Raw genomic sequence first — 16,819 nt, 5'->3', positions numbered from 1 at the left:
AAAAACTTAGAAATTGATATGAGGCAATAAATGATATATATTGATAAAGGGGCTAACCCATCAAGATGATGTAACAATTGTAAACATGCACAAAATGAACAACAGAGCACCCAAATATAAGAAGCTAACATTAACAGAATTGAAAGGAACAGTAGATAGTATTAAAATTTTAGCTTGAGACTATAAAAAAACTAGAGTGAAGATCAATAAGAAAATAGAGGACTTGAACAACACTATAAACCAATTAGTCTAACAGAGATATGTAGAACACTGAACCCAACAACAGAAAAAAACACGTTCTTCTCAAATGTACATGGAACATTTTCCATTATAAACCATATAATAGGCTACAAAACAAATCTCAATAAATTTAAAAGATTGAAATCATACAAAGTTTCTTTTCTGACACAATGGAATTAAACTGGAAATAAATAACAATAAAAACTATAAAATTTAAAATATGGGGAATTGAACAACACACCCATTTTTCAATTTATAACTAATCAGCTTATGAAGGTCTTAATATTTTGCTATATTTACTTCATGTATTCTTAAAAAAAAATTTTATTTGAGTACGGTTGACAGAATGTTTTATTGGTCTCAGGTGTACAACATTGTGATTCAACAAGCATATGTTTTGCTAAAAAATACACTTTTAAGCAATGGATCAAGGAATAAATTACAAGTGACAATAGAAAATACTTTGAAATGAATTAATATATAAAGGCAACATACCAAATCTTATAGGATACAGTAAAAGCAGTACTCAAGAGGTAAATTTATGGCTTTTTTTTCTAAAGATTTTATTTATTTACTTGAGAGAGAGAGAGCACAGAGGGAGAGGGAGAAGCAGACCCCCGATGAGCAGGAGCCTGATGTGAGGCTCAATCTCAGGAGCCTGGGATCATGACCTGAGCCACGCAGCCACCCCAAATTTATGGTTTTAAATGCCTACATTATTAAAGAGCAAAAATATCAAATCAATGACCTTACTTTACACCTTAAAGAACTAAAACAGAAGAGAAAACTAAATTCAAAGCTAGCAGAAGTAAGGATATAATAAAGAACAGACTTGAGAAAAACAAAATAGAGAACTCAAAAACAATAGAATCAATGAAACTGAAAGTTGGGACCTTGAAAAAAATCAACAGAATTGACAAACCTTTAACTAGCCAGAACAGGAGAGAGGACTCAAATTACTAATATCAGAAATATAGTGGAGATAGTAATAGAGAACTTACATAAATAGAAAGGATTATAATAGAATAGTAGGAACAATTATATGCAAACAAATTGGATAACCTGGATGAAATGGACAAATTCCTGAAAACAGAGAAACCACCAAAATTGAGTCAAGAAGAAAGAAAATCTGAGCAGACTTAAAAAATAAAAAGATTGAATCAATAATCAAAAACCTCCCAACAACAAAAATCCAAGACCAGATAGCTTCAGTGGTGAATTGTACCAAATATTTAAAGAAGAATAAACACCCATCCTTTTCAAACTCTTACAAAAAAATCAAAGAGAGAACACTTCCGAACTTACTCTATGATGCCAGCATTACCCTTATGCCTGTGGCGGATAAAGACATCACAAGAAAAGAAAATGACATACAAACATCTCATGAATATAGATGTAACACTACTGAAAAATTACCAGCAAACCAAATTCAGCAGCATATTAGGGATTATACATCATGGTCAAGTGAGATGTATCCAAGAAATATAAGTCTACTTCAACATATGAAAATCAATAAGAGAATAAAGGAAAAAATATACAGTCATCTCCACTGATGCCAGAAAAGTATTTGACAAGATACCACAAACTTTCATGAATAAAAAATAGTCAAGAAACTAGGAATACTGCACAAGGTTTCCTTTTTCTCCACATCCTTGTCAATACTTGTTGTTTCCTGTTTTTGATTTTAGCTATTCTGACAGGTGTGGGGTGATATCTCATTGTGGTTTTGATTTGCATTTCCCTGATGATGAGTGATGTTGAGCATTTTTCAGGTGTCTGTTGGCCATCTGGATGTCTTATTTGGAGAAATGTCTCTTCATGTCTTCTGCCCATTTTTTAATTGGATTGTTTTGTGGGTGTTGAGTTGTATCAGTTCTTTATATATTTTTAGATACTAATCCTTTATCAGATATGTCATTTGCAAATATCTTCTCCCATTTAGTAGGTTGCCTTTTAGTTTTGTTGGCTGTTTTCTTTGATGTGCAGAAGCTTTTTATTTTGATGTAGTCCCATAGTTTATTTTTGCTTTTATTTCCCTTACCTCAGGAGACAGATCTAAAAAAAAAATGTTGCTATGGTGGATGTCAGAGAAATTATTGCTTGTGTTCTCTTCTAGGATTTTTATGGTTTCAGGTCTCACAGTTAGGCCTTTAATCTAATATGGAGGTTCTTCAAAAAGTTAAAAATAGAACTGCCCTATGATCCAATAATCACACTATTGGGTATTTACTGCAAAAATGCAAAAATGCTAATTCAAAAAGATACATGCACCCCTATGTTTTTTGCAGCATTATTTACAATAGTCAAACTACGGAAGCAGCCTAAGTGTTCATCAATAGTTGAATAGCTAAAGATGTGGTATATATTCATTCAATGGAATATTATTCAGCCATAAATAAGAATTAAATCTTGCCATTTGCAACAAAATGGACAGAGGTAGAAAGTATAATGCTAAGCAAAACATGTAAGAGATAGACAACAAATACCATATGATTTCATTCATATGTAGAATGTAAGAAACAAAGTAAAAAAAACAAAAGAAAAAAGAGAGAGAGAGAAACCAAGAAACAGACTCTTAACTATACGGAACAAACTGATGGTTAGCAGAGGGGAGGCTGGTGGGGGGATGGGTGAAATAGGTGACAGGGATTAAGGAGTGCACATGTGGTGATGAGCACTGAGTAATGTATAGAATTGTTGAATCACTATATTATGTATAGAACTGTTGAATCACTATATTATACACCAGAAACTAATAAAACATTGTATGTTAACTGTACTAGAAATAAATTTGTTTTTGAAAAAAGAAACCAGAAATAGAAGTGAAGTTTCTCAACTTGATGAAGGGCATTTATGGAAAACACACAGCTAACAGTATACTCAATGACAAAAGGTTAAAAACTTTTTACTTCAGATAAAAAACAAGGAAAGGATGCCTGTTTTTATCACTTTGATTCAATGTTGTACTGAAAGTTGTAGGCAGTGCAATAAGGCCAAGAAAAGGAAAAAAAAAAATCCAAATTGGAAAGAAGGAATGAAATTATTTTTATTGGCAGATGATGTGATCCTACTGTATAACTAATTCTAAGGAATCCACTGAAAAATCTCTTAAAGCTAATAAGCAAATTCAGCAAAATTACAGAATATAAGATCAACAACACATACCAGTTTTATTTCTATGAACTAGCAATGAACAATCAGAAAAGGAAATTTAAAAAAAGATTCCGAGTTGAGATCCCAGGAGTTAAGATGGTGGAGGAGTAGGGGACCTTAATTTTATCTGGTCCCTGTAATTCAGCTACATAGTTATCAAATCATTCTGAACAAATGCAAAATAAATCGGATATCTAAGAAAAGAATTGCTGCAATTCTACAAATAGAAAAGTGACCACTCTTTGGAAGGTAGGATGTCTGGAGATGTGAATCTGGGTGATATATCTGAAGATAGAGTGGAGGGGCAGGAGCTAGCTTAAGGAAACCACCACAAAGTATTATGAGCAGTGGAGTGCAAAATCAGAACTTTTAGAAGTCTGCTAACAGTGTGGGACATCCCTGGCTTAAAGGTGCTCAGGTGGTGAAGCAGGGCAGAATCCTAGGTGGGACAGTGTGATGTCATGATCCCCAGGGTCACAAGAACAGGGATGACTGAATGTGGCAGTTTCCAGGCTTCGGAGTGGGGAAACTGGCTGAAAACAGAGGGTCTAGGCACCGGCTTTCTGCTCAGTGTTGCAAACTGCTGCACGGTCAAGCAACTGTTCTCCAGGCAGGGGCCCAGCAAAAGGCAGAAGTGCAGTGAGACCCACCCCCCACTCCTTCCCCCAGGAGGAATGGCAGGGGTTCACATCACAGGAGTCCATAAAGTTTGGAGACTAGAAACTGGGACATGTGCCTGAGATAAAAATGCTCAGTCACAGGCTGGGTGAACACAGAGTTCAAGTGGAAACCAGGGAGACAAGAGTGATTGACTGCTTTTCTGTGAGGGCTCACTGAAGAGTCAGGTAGGCAATATTTAAACTCCGGGGCTAGAGATCTGGGTGCTGCCATTTCAATCCCCCCCATTGGTGCTGAAAGCCTTCAGGGAGCAAAACATTGCCACATAGTGCAACCTGCATCCCTTTACACTGAGCCCACCCCCTGGAAAGGGGACTCAATTCTACCTGGGGAAGGATACCTGAGAATCAGTGCAACCGGCCCCTCCCCCAGAAGACCAGTAGGAACAATTCACTAGCATGAAGTTTACTGATCATAGAGAACTGCAAAACTTCAGCACTTGGGGGAAACAGAATATAGCATTCATGTTTATATTATTATTATTATTATTATTATTATTATTATTATTATTCTTTAGTCTTTTAGTTTTATTTTTTTCCAGCTATTTTCTTATTTTTTCAATTCTTTTTTCATGTTTATCTTTATATGTTTTATATATACATATATATATTATTTTTGGTTTCCTTCATTGTATTTTATTGTATTTTTTTATATATAGGTTTTTCTTTCTTTCCCATTTTGAGGTCTAGTTTTCTTAATCAAACAAACCAAAATACCCCCAGGATTTAGTTTATTGTTTTGTTCTGGTTTACTTCTTATCTGGCTTTTTTCTTATTTTGATTCATTTCCATTTTCTTCTGGTTAGTTTTGTTTGTATTTTTCTGGTGTTGTTAATTTTGTCTTTTCTCTCTCTTTCTTTTATTCATTTCTGGCATAATGATGAGATGGAGAAACTCAACCCAAGAGAAAGAACAGGAAGAAGTACTCACTGCTGGGGATTTAATCAATAAGGATATAAGTAAGACATCAGAACTAGAATTCAAAACAATTATAAAGACACTAGCTGGGGTGGAAAAAAGCATAGAAGACAGTAGAAAATCCCTTACTGTACAAATAAAAGAACTAAAATCTAATCAGGTCAAAATTAAAAATGCAGTTCCTGAGATGCAATAAAAAAATGGAGGCTCTAACAGCTAGTATAAATGAGACAGAAGACAGACTCAGGGATACAGAAGACAAAATGATGGAAAACAAGGAAGCTGAGAAAAAGAGAGAAACACAGCTACTGGATCATGAAAGGAGAATTAGAGAAATCAGTGATACCATAAAGCAAAATAATATTCAAATAATAAGGGTCCCAGAAAGTGAGGGGGGGGGGCAGAAGGGTTATTTAAACAAATTATAACTGAGAACATCCCTAATCTGGGGAAGGAAACAGGCATTCAAGTCGAGGAGGCATACAGAACCCTCCCTTCAAAATCAATAAAAACAGGTCAACACCTTGACATATAATAGTGAAACCTGAAAATTTCAGAAATAAAGAGAAAATCCTGAAAGCAGCTCTGGAAAAAGATCCTTAACCTACAAGGGTAAAAAGATAAAGCTGGCAGCAGACCTGTCCACAGAGACCTGCCAGGCCAGAAAGGACTGGCTAAGTGGGAAAAATATGCAGCCAAGAATACTTTATCCAGCAAGGCTGTCATTCAGAATAGAAGGATAGATAGTTTCCAGGAAACAAAAACTAAAGGAATTTGTGAACACTAAACCAGCCCTGCAAGAAATATTAGAGGAGATCCTTTGAGCGGAGAGAGAGCCCAAAAGTAACAAAGATCAGAAAGGAACAGAGACAATCTTCAGAAACAGAGACTTTACAGGTCATAAAATGACACTAAGTTCATATCTTTCAATAATTACTCTGAATGTAAATGGACAAAAAACTCCAATAAAAAAACACAGGGTATCAGATTGGATTGAAAAACAAGACTCATAGAAATGCTATCTATAAGAGACTCATTTTAGACCCAAAGACTTTTCCAGATTGAAAGTAAAGGGATGGAGAACCATTTATCATGCAAATGGACATCAAAAGAAAGCTGGAGTAGCCATACTTATATCAGACAAACTAGATTTTAAATCAAAGACTGAAATAAGAAATGAAGAAAGATACTATATCATAATAAAAGGATCTATCCAACAAGAAGATAGAACAATTGTAAATATTTATGCTCCTAATTAGGGAGCAGCCAACTATAAAAACCAATTAATAACAAAATTAAAGAAACACAGTGATAATAGTACAATCTTAGTAGTGGACTTTAACACTCCACTCATAGCAATGGACAGATCATCTAAGCAGAAGATCAACAAGGAAACAAAGGCTTTAAATGACACACTACCAGATAGACTTTACAGATATATTCAGAGCCTTCCATCCTAAAACAACAGAATACATATTCTTCTCCAGGGCACATGAAACATACTGCAGAATAGATCACAAATCAGGTGTCAACTGGTACAAAAAGATTGAGATTATACCATGCATATTTTCAGACTACAATGCTTTACTTTTTTTTAATTTTAATTTTATTTATTTATTTCAGAGAGACAGAGAGAGAGAGCAAGCACAAGTGGGTGGAGGGGCAGAGGGAGGGGCAGACTCCCTGCTGAGCAGGGAGCCCAAGGCAGGGCTCGATCCCAGGACCCTGGGATCATGACCTGAGCCAAAGGCGGATACTTAACCAACTGAGCCACCCAGGCACCCCAGACCACAATGCTTTAAAACTTGAACTCAATCACATAAGAAAATTTGGAAAGAACAAAACTACATGGAGGTTAAAGAGTATCCTAGTAAAGAATGAATGGGTCAACAGGGATATAAGAACAATTAAAAAACACATGGAAACAAATGAAAGTGAAAACAAGATAGTTCAGAACCTTTGGGATGAAGCAAAGGCAGTCCTAAGCAGGAAGTATATAGTGATACAGGCCTTTCTCAAGAAACAAGAAAAGTCTCAAATACACAACATAAACTTACACCTAAAGGAGCTGGAAAAAGAATAGCAAATAAAGCCAAAATCCAGCTGGAGAAGAGAAATAATAAAGATTAGAACAGAAATCAATGATACAGAAAAAAAAAATAGAACAGATCAAAACTAGGAGCTGGTTCTTTCAAATTAATAAGATAGATAAACCCCTAGCCAAACTTATCAGAAAGAAAAGTGAAAGGACCCAAATGAATAAAATCAGGAATGAAAGAGGAGAAATCACAACCAACACTGAAGAAACACATTGTAAGAGAATATTATGAGCAATTACACGGCAACAAATTAGGCAATCTGGAAGAAATGGATGCATTCTTAGAAACATATATACTACCAAAACTGAATCAGGAACAAATAGAAAACCTGAGCAGACACATAATCAGCAATGAAATTGAAGCAATAATCAAAAATCACCCAATAAACAAGAGTCCAGGGCCAGATGGCCTCCCAGGGGAATTCTACCAAACATTTAAAGAAGAATTAATACCTTTTCTACTGAAGCTGTTTAAAAAAAAAATTGAAGGAAAATTTCCAAACTCATTCTATGAGGCCAGCATTACCTCGATCCCAAAACGAAAGACCCCACCAAAAAGAATTACAGACCAATATCCCTGATGATCATGGATGTAAAAATTTTTACCAAGATACTAGCTAATAGGATCCAACAGTACATTAAAAGGATTACTCACCACCACCAAATAGGATTTATTCTTGGGCTGCAGGGGTGGTTCACCATCCACAAATCAATCAATGTGATACACCACACCAACAAAAGAAAGGACAGAACATTACAATCCTCTCAATAGATGCAGAAAAAGCATTTGACGAAATACAGAATCCTTTCTTGATAAAAACCCTCTGCAGTGTACATACCTCAATATCATAAAAACTACATATGAAAAAACCACAGTCAGGGGCGCCTGAGTGGCTCAGTCATTAAGCGTCTGCCTTGGGCTCAGGTCATGATTTCCTTACACCATACACAAAAATAGATTCAAAATGGATGAAAGACTTAAATATGAGACAGGAATCTATTAAAATCCTTGAGGAGAACACAGGCAGCATCCTCTTCGACCTCGGCTCCAGCAACTTCTTGCTAGACACGTCTCCAAAGTCAAGGGAAAGAAAAGGTAAAAATGAACTATTGGGACTTCATCAAGATAAAAAGCTTTTGCACAGGAAAGGAAACAGTTGACAAAACCAAAAGACACCCGATAGAATGGGAGAAAATATTTGCAAATGACATATCAGGTGAAGGGCTAGTATCCCAAATCCATAAAGAACATATCAAACTCAACACCCAAAGAACAAATAATCCAATCAAGAAATGGGCAGAAGACACAGACATTTCTCCAAAGAAGACATACAAATGGCTAACAGACACATGAAAAAAATGCCCCATATCACTCAGCATCAGGGAAATACAAATCAAGACCACAATGAGATACCACCTCACACCAGTCAGAATGGCTAAAATTAACAAGTCAGGAAACGACAGATGTTGGCGAGGATGTGGAGAAAGGGGAACCTTCCTACACTGTTGGTGGGAATGCTAGCTGGTGCAGCCACTCTGGAAAACAGAATGGAGGTTCCTCAAAAAGTTGAAAATAGAGCTACCCTATGACCCAGCAATTGCACTACTGGGTATTTGCCCCAAAGATACAAATGTAGTGATCCAAAATGGAATATTATGCAGCCATCAAAAAGAATGGACTCTTGCCATTTGCAATGACATGGATGGAACCATAGGGTATTATGCTAGGCAAAATATGTCAGTCAGGGAAAGACAATTATCATATGATCTCACTGGTATGTGGACTTTAAGAAACAAAACAGGATCATAGGGGAAGACACGAAAAAATTAAAGAAGACGAAACCAGAGAGGGAGATAAATCATAGGAGACTCTTAAGTATAGGAAACAAACTGAGGGTTGCTGGAGGGCAGGGGGTACAGAGATGGAGCAACTGGGTAATGGACATTAAGGAGGGCATGTGATGTAATGAGCACTGGGTATTATATAAGACTGATGAGTCACAGGCCTGTACCTCTGAAACCAATAATATATTATACGTTGGGCGCCTGGGTGGCTCAGTTGTTAAGCAACTGCCTTCGGCTCAGGTCATGGTCCCAGGGTCCTGGGATCGAGTCCCATATCGGGCTCTCTGCTCCGCAGGAAGCCTGCTTCTCCTTCTCCCACTCCCCCTTGCTTGTGTTCCCTCTCTCACTGTGTCTCTCTCTGTCAAATAAATAAAATCTTTAAAAAAAAAAATAATAATAATATATTATATGTTAAGTAATTGAATTTAAATAAAAAATCTTTTAAAAATGGGCAAAAGACACGAATAGACATTTTCCAAAGAAGATATACAGATGCATGATATTATTTAAATCTCACAACAACAATGCTCTAAATGGCATATAATAGGTGCTAAGGAAGTATCTGTGGTATGAATGAACAACCATATAAGCAAGGTGCCATGTGAGGCAACCTTGGTTGAGAAAGATTAGGTAAATTGCCGCAGATCTCCTAGTTAGTAAGTGGCAGAATTCAAACTTTATAAGACAAAAATACCACTTTTGGCTTCAGTTCTAACCTGAAATTACAGATAAAGACATCAGGTTCTATTTCGAGAAAGAAGTTAGATTCTTAATACTACTTTTTGAGTCATATTGAAATTTGAATCTGTTAATTTGGTTGTGTTGTTTTGGTTTCAAGCAGCCTTGACACCCAATTTTCCATTATTTCCTAAACAAGTGACGTAGGAAGATTTGATTTAACCTCTCTGAAACCAAGGTTTTAGAAGACTGTAAAATGAAGATGACAGAATGAAGGTGGAGCCAGAATTGGAAGTCAAGGCTACGTTACTCTCCTGGTTTTTAAATAATGATAACTGATACAAAATATTAAAACACTGTGCAGGCCAAATAAAATACATCTGCAGGTGACATTTGGCCTGTTAGTCACAAGCTTTGCCTTCTGTATTTGTTGAGAGAAGGCAGAGAGTTACGACACTATGGCGGTTAAAGCATGGACTGTGGAACCATACTGCCTGGGTTGCCATCCAAGCTCGGCCATTTACTAGCTGTATGACCCTAGGCAAACGTCTTCATCTGTCTGTGCCTCAGTTTTCCTGTCTTTAAAATGGGAATGTACCTTATAAGGTTGTTATGAGAATTGAGTGTGAGTGTGTGTGTGTGTGTGTGTGTGTGTGTGCGTGCGTGAGCGCTATTTAAAACAGTGCCTGGCATATAACAAGTGCCCTGAAAATATGTTAAATAAAACAAAATAAAAAAGCTCTAAGCTTCCTTTAACTATTTTCACTAATTCTAACTTGAACTTTGCCTCAGTTTGCACATCTGTAAAATGGGGACACTAAGGGTACCTACTTTGTATAGTTATTTTCAGGATAAAGTGATTTAATATAGAGAGAATTAAGATATCTACAGTACTTAGAACATTGCCTAGAACAGATTAAGCACTATGTAAGTGTCAGCCATTATTATTATTAATTTTTAAAATGAATGCTTGGCTAAGCTCATGTAAGTCAGTACTGCAAAACTTTAACATAGGCTTAGCAGTGTTTACAAGATGGTATTGATCCTAAGAAGCAAAGCCCATAGTATAATAATGGAGCTGAACTTTTAATCCTTCAGTCAATCATTCAAAAAAGCAAAATGGTGAAGTCTGAAAATAGTAAAATTTCCCAATCATTGCATAGCCCACTTAATACTCATCAATAAAGCTGAGGTTTATTGTTGAGGTAAAGGTTGAAATAAAGTTTGAGATAAAAAGAAAAGCAGCTTGTATTTGCATCTATAAAGGCAACTAATTGAATTTATTTTTAAAATCTCAGTACATTTTCCATAATAAATCTAAGAAGGAGAGGTAGAAAATTCAAACTCTCATGCACAGTTTATTAGAAGAAATTTCTATATTGGGAAACAGAGTTATCTCCTGGCTCCCTACTTAATCTCCATCTACCTGGAGTAAACTATTGCTTTGTCAAATATGTAAGAGAAGGAAGTTGTAAGAAGGGTCAGGTCCTGGGTTGGACAAAACAGCACCCTAACCATAATTTTTAAGATGTTAAGAACCCAGTATAAAGACATAAAGTTATTGTGGAAGGACCTGACAGTGCATGGGTGACCAAAGGGCCAAATAAGAGTCCTAGTGTGAGGGGACTGGAATATGCTGGAACCTCATACTGAATGAATGGGGATCATTGCAGGACACAAGTTTAAAGGTGCTAGAAGTGGGATTTCTCATACTGAAGTGACAATAACTATTAGTGAATCTCATTTGAGAAGAGATGGAAATTCTTCAATGAGAGAGGATAGAGGCAAGGGGAGATCTCACTGTGAGAAAAACAGAAGGTCTGTTGTGAAGAGACAGGATACAATATAAAAACTCCATTGTGAATTTGTAAGAACACTATAAAACCATTAGTGATAAGGATAGGTGACTGGGGTAATACAATTGGGGAACATACAGGATAGGATGTTGGGGTTTGTTTCAGGAAATACTGTGGAATTCTGAGTTTGAAAGCATAAGATAGGCTGTGGGAACCATTTTATACATAAGAAGGGGATGGAATGCTCCATAATGTGACAGGACAGGGTACAAGAGGAGACTCTAGATTTATAAAAGGGATGATCTAATGAAATGGGACAAGAAATGAGGCTCCCATGGGACTGGGAAGGAAGTATTAGAAATCCCAGTGGAAAAGTATAGTGTTTTCCTAGTTTGAGAAGACAGGGGAAAAGGACAACCCTAAAGGGAATTGAGATAAAATAATAATAATAATAAAAAAAAAACTTAGAGAAAGAGGATGGCAAAATGTGGGGCTAACAATAAAAGAGAGCTGCAGGAGGCGGGGATTAGTTTTCAAAACAGATAACAAGGGGGGAGTATCATTAGAAAAGTAGTAACGGTAACTGAAAAGAAAAGTAGTGGCCCTCGGGAGGGGTGTGAGATATTGTGGAAACTCTTGTGGGAGGGTAAAGAGGACACTAATGTGAGAAGAGAGCGGACAAGGCATGACCATATTGTGATAAAAGCAGGGTGCCTAGTATGAGGTGTGAGAAAATAATGTGGGGAGCAGAAGAAGAAAGGGAATCCCAGTGTGATAAAATCAGGGGCTCTAATGTGAGGGGACAGGACAAGATGTATTGTAGGACCCTCATTCCACTGTTGAAGATGACAAAATGGTAAAGCCCACAGGGAAAGAGAATAAAGGGCCCATTTTCACTTTGTGAAAAGGGGAGACCCAGTGGGATAAAACAAGGCATACTGTGGGGTCCTATGTGGGAGAAGCTGTGAAGCACTTATGCCAGTGTGAGAGGATCATGGAAAAAGGATGAATTCCAGTGTTGGAAAAAAGAGAGCTAGTAAGAGAGTACAGGAAATATTTTGGGATTCCTTAGTGGGAGGGAATGCGAAAATGTGGGGCTCCTAGCTGGATGCATTGGTGGGATTCAGAGTGTAAGCAGTTTAACGATACAGGGTGTGTTGTTTTCTCAATCGCGTAGGGTGGGAGCCCCCAGAACGAGAACACCAGGCACAAGTGGTTGTCCTGTATGAGAAAAGAGGGCTCTAGTGGAAAGTGTCAGGAGATTCTTGTGAGTAAGGCCAGGGAATAATGTAAAAAGCCCTCAGTGGAAAGCGATGGCGACACGGTGGGACCCTCGTGGGAAGACTGTGAAGAAATACTGTGAGAAGCCAGAGGTTGGAGATGAGGAGGTCTCCAGAGAGCTAAGAACAAACAAACAACCCCCTCCCCTCAAAACAAAAACAAAAACAAAAACAAAAACAAAAAACCCTGCAGTGTGAGGGCTAAGAACACGCGGGAGGGGGACACCAGGGTGAAGGGTACGACAGACAATTATCCTGGAGCATAATTTCCCCACCGTAGGTGCCCAGCTCCACTTACCCAGGCAGAGTTCAAAGACGTAGGCATAGTAGGACCAAAGCACAACGAGGACGATAACGAGCACTGGCACCCAGGAAAGTACTCGGCGACAGCACCGCAGCCCCCCGGACAGAGCCATCTTCCAGCCCCGCCGCATCTTTGGATCGAAGATCGACCGAGCAGGCCTGTCGGCGCTGGGTCGGAACTGCCCGGCAGGCAGTTGGGAGGCTGGAAGGCGCGCTGTGCGGCGCTCCACTGCCTAGCCTGGCGGGAACGTCTCACCAAACCGACACCACCTGTAAGGCTGCGGGGCAGAGTGCGCCCTGCCTGGCACAATAGGCATGAGTCATGGCGAGGAGGAACTGGCCTTGTTGGAGCGGAAGGTGATCCGCCCGGCAGTCGAGGCTGGGCACGCTCAGAGGGAATGCGGTCCCTCCCCTTTTCTCCTCTTCCACCCCCTTGCTACAGCGCTAGATGCAGAGCTGGACCTCAGCAAAACGGTGAAGCGGCAGCAATTTGGGTCCGCCCATCTGTCTTTACTGCACTGCGTCCCCCCTCATCTGCTTTCTGATCTCTCTTTCGGTTTTTTGTCTCTCTTTGTTTCCCCCCTCAACACAAACGCGGGAGCACACGTACACGCTGTGCGAAAGACGCCAGCCATAGCCTCTTAAGACTGAAAGGTTATCCAACCCCATCCTCCCACTGCTGCTTGAACAATGTGCTTAACGCGTAGTGCCGCAATCACTGCATAGGTAAGTCCATTCACAGGACGCTCCCCGCTTCCTTCTCTTCTTCCCTTACCCCTGAGTTTAGCTTCGTCCGTTTTCAGAATAAATAAACCTATTGGTACAGAAAAACAAACGAAGGGGACGTTAAATCTGTGAGGGGTCAGGGAAAGATGCAAAGGTAGTAATATTTAAACTAAGCTTTAATAATAAATGTTTGCTGGGCAGACGAGAGGGGAAGGATCTTTCAGACAGAGGAAACAGCGTTTGCAAAGACATAGTCATAAAAATCCAAAAGTGTTCAAGGAACACCTAATATGGCTTGAGCGGGTGTGTGAAGAGGAGAGGCTGGGACTGAGACGGGGAATATAGGCTGAGGGAGCAGTGTGACGGTCCTTATACGCCTTGCCAGGGTGTGTGGACATAATCCTCTAAAGCAGATTACTATGAACAGCCATTAAAGGTTTGGGACAATGGAATGACATTAGCAGAGATGTATTTTTGTGACTGGCAGGATTTCGGAGAGGAGGATGGCTTGGAAGCAGACCAGTTAGGAAGCAATTTAATTCAACAAATGTTTCTGGGATGGTTGCTTTGTGTAGGTCAGCTTTGGCATAAAAAGAATGAAGAAACAGGAGGCCTGTCCCCATGAAGCTCATCTTCTCGTCAGGGGGATAGGTGTTCAATGACACAAGTACAATAATGGAAGTATAGTAAGATTTTGACATTTATGGGTTTGAAACTCACTGTTTAATGATTTTTAAAGGTCTATGACATGGAGAAATCTGTGATTTTGCTGAGACCCATGTCTTACTCACATTCTGTATTGAGTGAATTGAAACAAGGATTTCAACAGGGTTGTGCTCTATTCTTCATGGTTATATAGGCAGTAATTTCCTGAAGTGATAAGAGCTTTCTTGTTTCTTTTCAGATTAAGTTCATGGTTGATATTACTAAATTAATGATGTAGTGAAATACAGTCTCATTTCAGTTGCAATTTTTATTTTAATAGCCCAATTAATTATTTGAGTCCTAAGGTTCAGACATAGATATTTAAATATTTTTCCAGCGTTATTGAGGTATAGTTGACAGATAAAAATTGTATATATTTAAGGTGTATAATGTGATCATTTGGTAGGTATATACATTGTGAAATGATTATGACAATCAAGCTAATTAATGCATTTGTTATCTCACAGTTACCATTTTTTGATAAATATTTTTTATTGAGATATATTTTACATACAACATTGTGTAAATTTAAGGTGTATATTTTTCAAAGTTTTTATTTACATTCCAGTTACTTAACATATAGTGTAATCTTAGTTTCAGGTGTACAATATAGTGATTCAACACCTCCATACAACAGTAGGTGCTCATCACAACAAGTACACTCCTTAATCCCCATCACCTCTTTAACCAGTCTACCCACCCAACTCCATTTTGGTAACCATCAGTTTGTTCTCTATAGTTAAGAGTCTATTTTGTAGTTTGCCTCCCTGTCTCTCTCTCTCTCTTTTTTTCCCTTTGCTCATCTGTTTTGTTTCTTAAATTCCACTTATGAGTGAAACCATAGGGTATTTGACATTTTCTGATGGACTTATTTCCCTTTGCATGATATTCTAGCTCCATTCATGTCGTTGCAAATGGCAAGATTTCATTCTTTTTTATAGCTGAATAATACTCCATCATATATATTTATCTTCCACATCTTCTTTGCCCATTCATCAGTCGATGGACACTTGGGCTGTTTCCATAATTTAGCTATTATTAATGATGCTGCTAAAAACATTGGGGTGCATGTCTCCCTTTCACTTAGTATTGTTGTATTCTTTGGGTAAACACCTAGTAGTGCAACTGCTGGATCTGAGGGTAGTTCTATTTTTAACTTTTTGAGAAACCTCCCTACTGTTTTCCAGAGTGACTGCACCAGTTTGCATTCCCACCAATAGCACAAAACCACCCCTTTTGGTGTTGACCTGTTCTTGTGCTGTTGATTTTAGCCATTCTGACAGGTGTGAGGTGATAGCTCATTGTATTTTTGATTTGCATTTCCCTTATAATCAGTGATACTGAAATCTTTTCATGTGTTTGTTGGCCATCTGGATGTCTTCTTTGGAAAAATGTCTATTTATGTCTTGTGCCCATTTTTAATTGGATTATTCATTTTTGGGGTTTTACATAAGTTCTTTATATATTTGGCATACTAACCCTTTATCACATATGCCATCACAAATATCTTCTCCCATTCCATAGGTTGCCTTTTAGTTTTGTTGATTGTTTCCTTTGCTGAGCAGAAACTTTTTATTTTGATAAAGTCCCAATAGTTTATTTTTGCTTTTTTTCCTTTCCCTCAGGAGATATATCTAGAAAGAAGTTGTCACAGCCAATGTTAAAGAAGTTACTGCCTGTGTTCTCCTGTAGGGTTTTTATGGTCTAAGGTCTTACATTTAGATCTTTAATACATTTTGAATTTATTTTTCTGTATGGTGTAAGAAAGTGCGGTCCCGTTTCATTCTTCAGCGTGTTGCTGTCCAGTTTTCCCAACACCCTTTGTTAAAGAGACTGTATTTTATCCAATGGATATTCTTTCCTGCTTTGTCGAAAATTAGCTGACTATATAGTTGTGGGTTCATTTCTAGGTTTTCTATTCTGTTCTATTGTTTTATGTGTATGCTTTTGTGCCGGTACAATACTGTTTTGATTAGTACAGCTTTGTACTGTAACTTGAAGTTTGGAATTGTGATGCCTCCAGCTTTGCTTTTCTTTTTCAAGGTTGCTTTGGTTGCTCTGGCTATTTGGGGTCTTTTCTGGTTCCATACAAATTTTAGGATGGTTTGTTCTAGCTCTGTGAAAAATGCTAGTGGTATTTTGATAGGGATTGCATTAAAATGTAGATTGCTTTGGGTAGTATAGACACTTTAACATATTTGTTCTTCTGATCCATGAGCATGGAATGTCTTTCCATTTCTTTGTGGCATCTTCGATTTCTTTCATCAGTGTTTTCTAGTTTTCAGAGTACAGAACTCTTATAATAGTTTGTATTTCTGTGTTGTTGGTTGTTCTTTCTCCTCTCACTTGTGATTTCACCTCTTTGGTTAGGTTTAATCCTAGGTATCTTACTGTTTTTGG

At 38.0% G+C, this 16,819-nt stretch overlaps 1 protein-coding gene across 6 annotated transcripts in view; it reads right to left on the bottom strand.

Annotated features, from left to right (window-relative positions):
- Positions 1-13,919, bottom strand: part of ZDHHC15 (zinc finger DHHC-type palmitoyltransferase 15) — a 149,214-nt gene extending 135,295 nt beyond the window's left edge. For all 6 annotated transcript variants that reach the window (XR_004297480.1, XM_032387845.1, XM_032387846.1 and 3 more), the window contains exon 1: positions 12,984-13,919. Coding sequence is in view for 5 of the 6 variants with exons in the window: in XM_032387845.1 (XP_032243736.1) it covers positions 12,984-13,119 (136 nt within the window). In the remaining variant the exon portion in view is untranslated. The remainder of the gene's footprint in view (positions 1-12,983) is intronic.
- Between the last annotated feature and the right edge of the window lie 2,900 nt (positions 13,920-16,819).

This window comes from Phoca vitulina, unplaced genomic scaffold (genome assembly GCF_004348235.1).
Source record: "Phoca vitulina isolate PV1807 unplaced genomic scaffold, GSC_HSeal_1.0 scaffold51, whole genome shotgun sequence".
NCBI lineage: Eukaryota > Metazoa > Chordata > Mammalia > Carnivora > Phocidae > Phoca > Phoca vitulina.
This window is presented reverse-complemented; position numbering and strand designations above follow the sequence as displayed.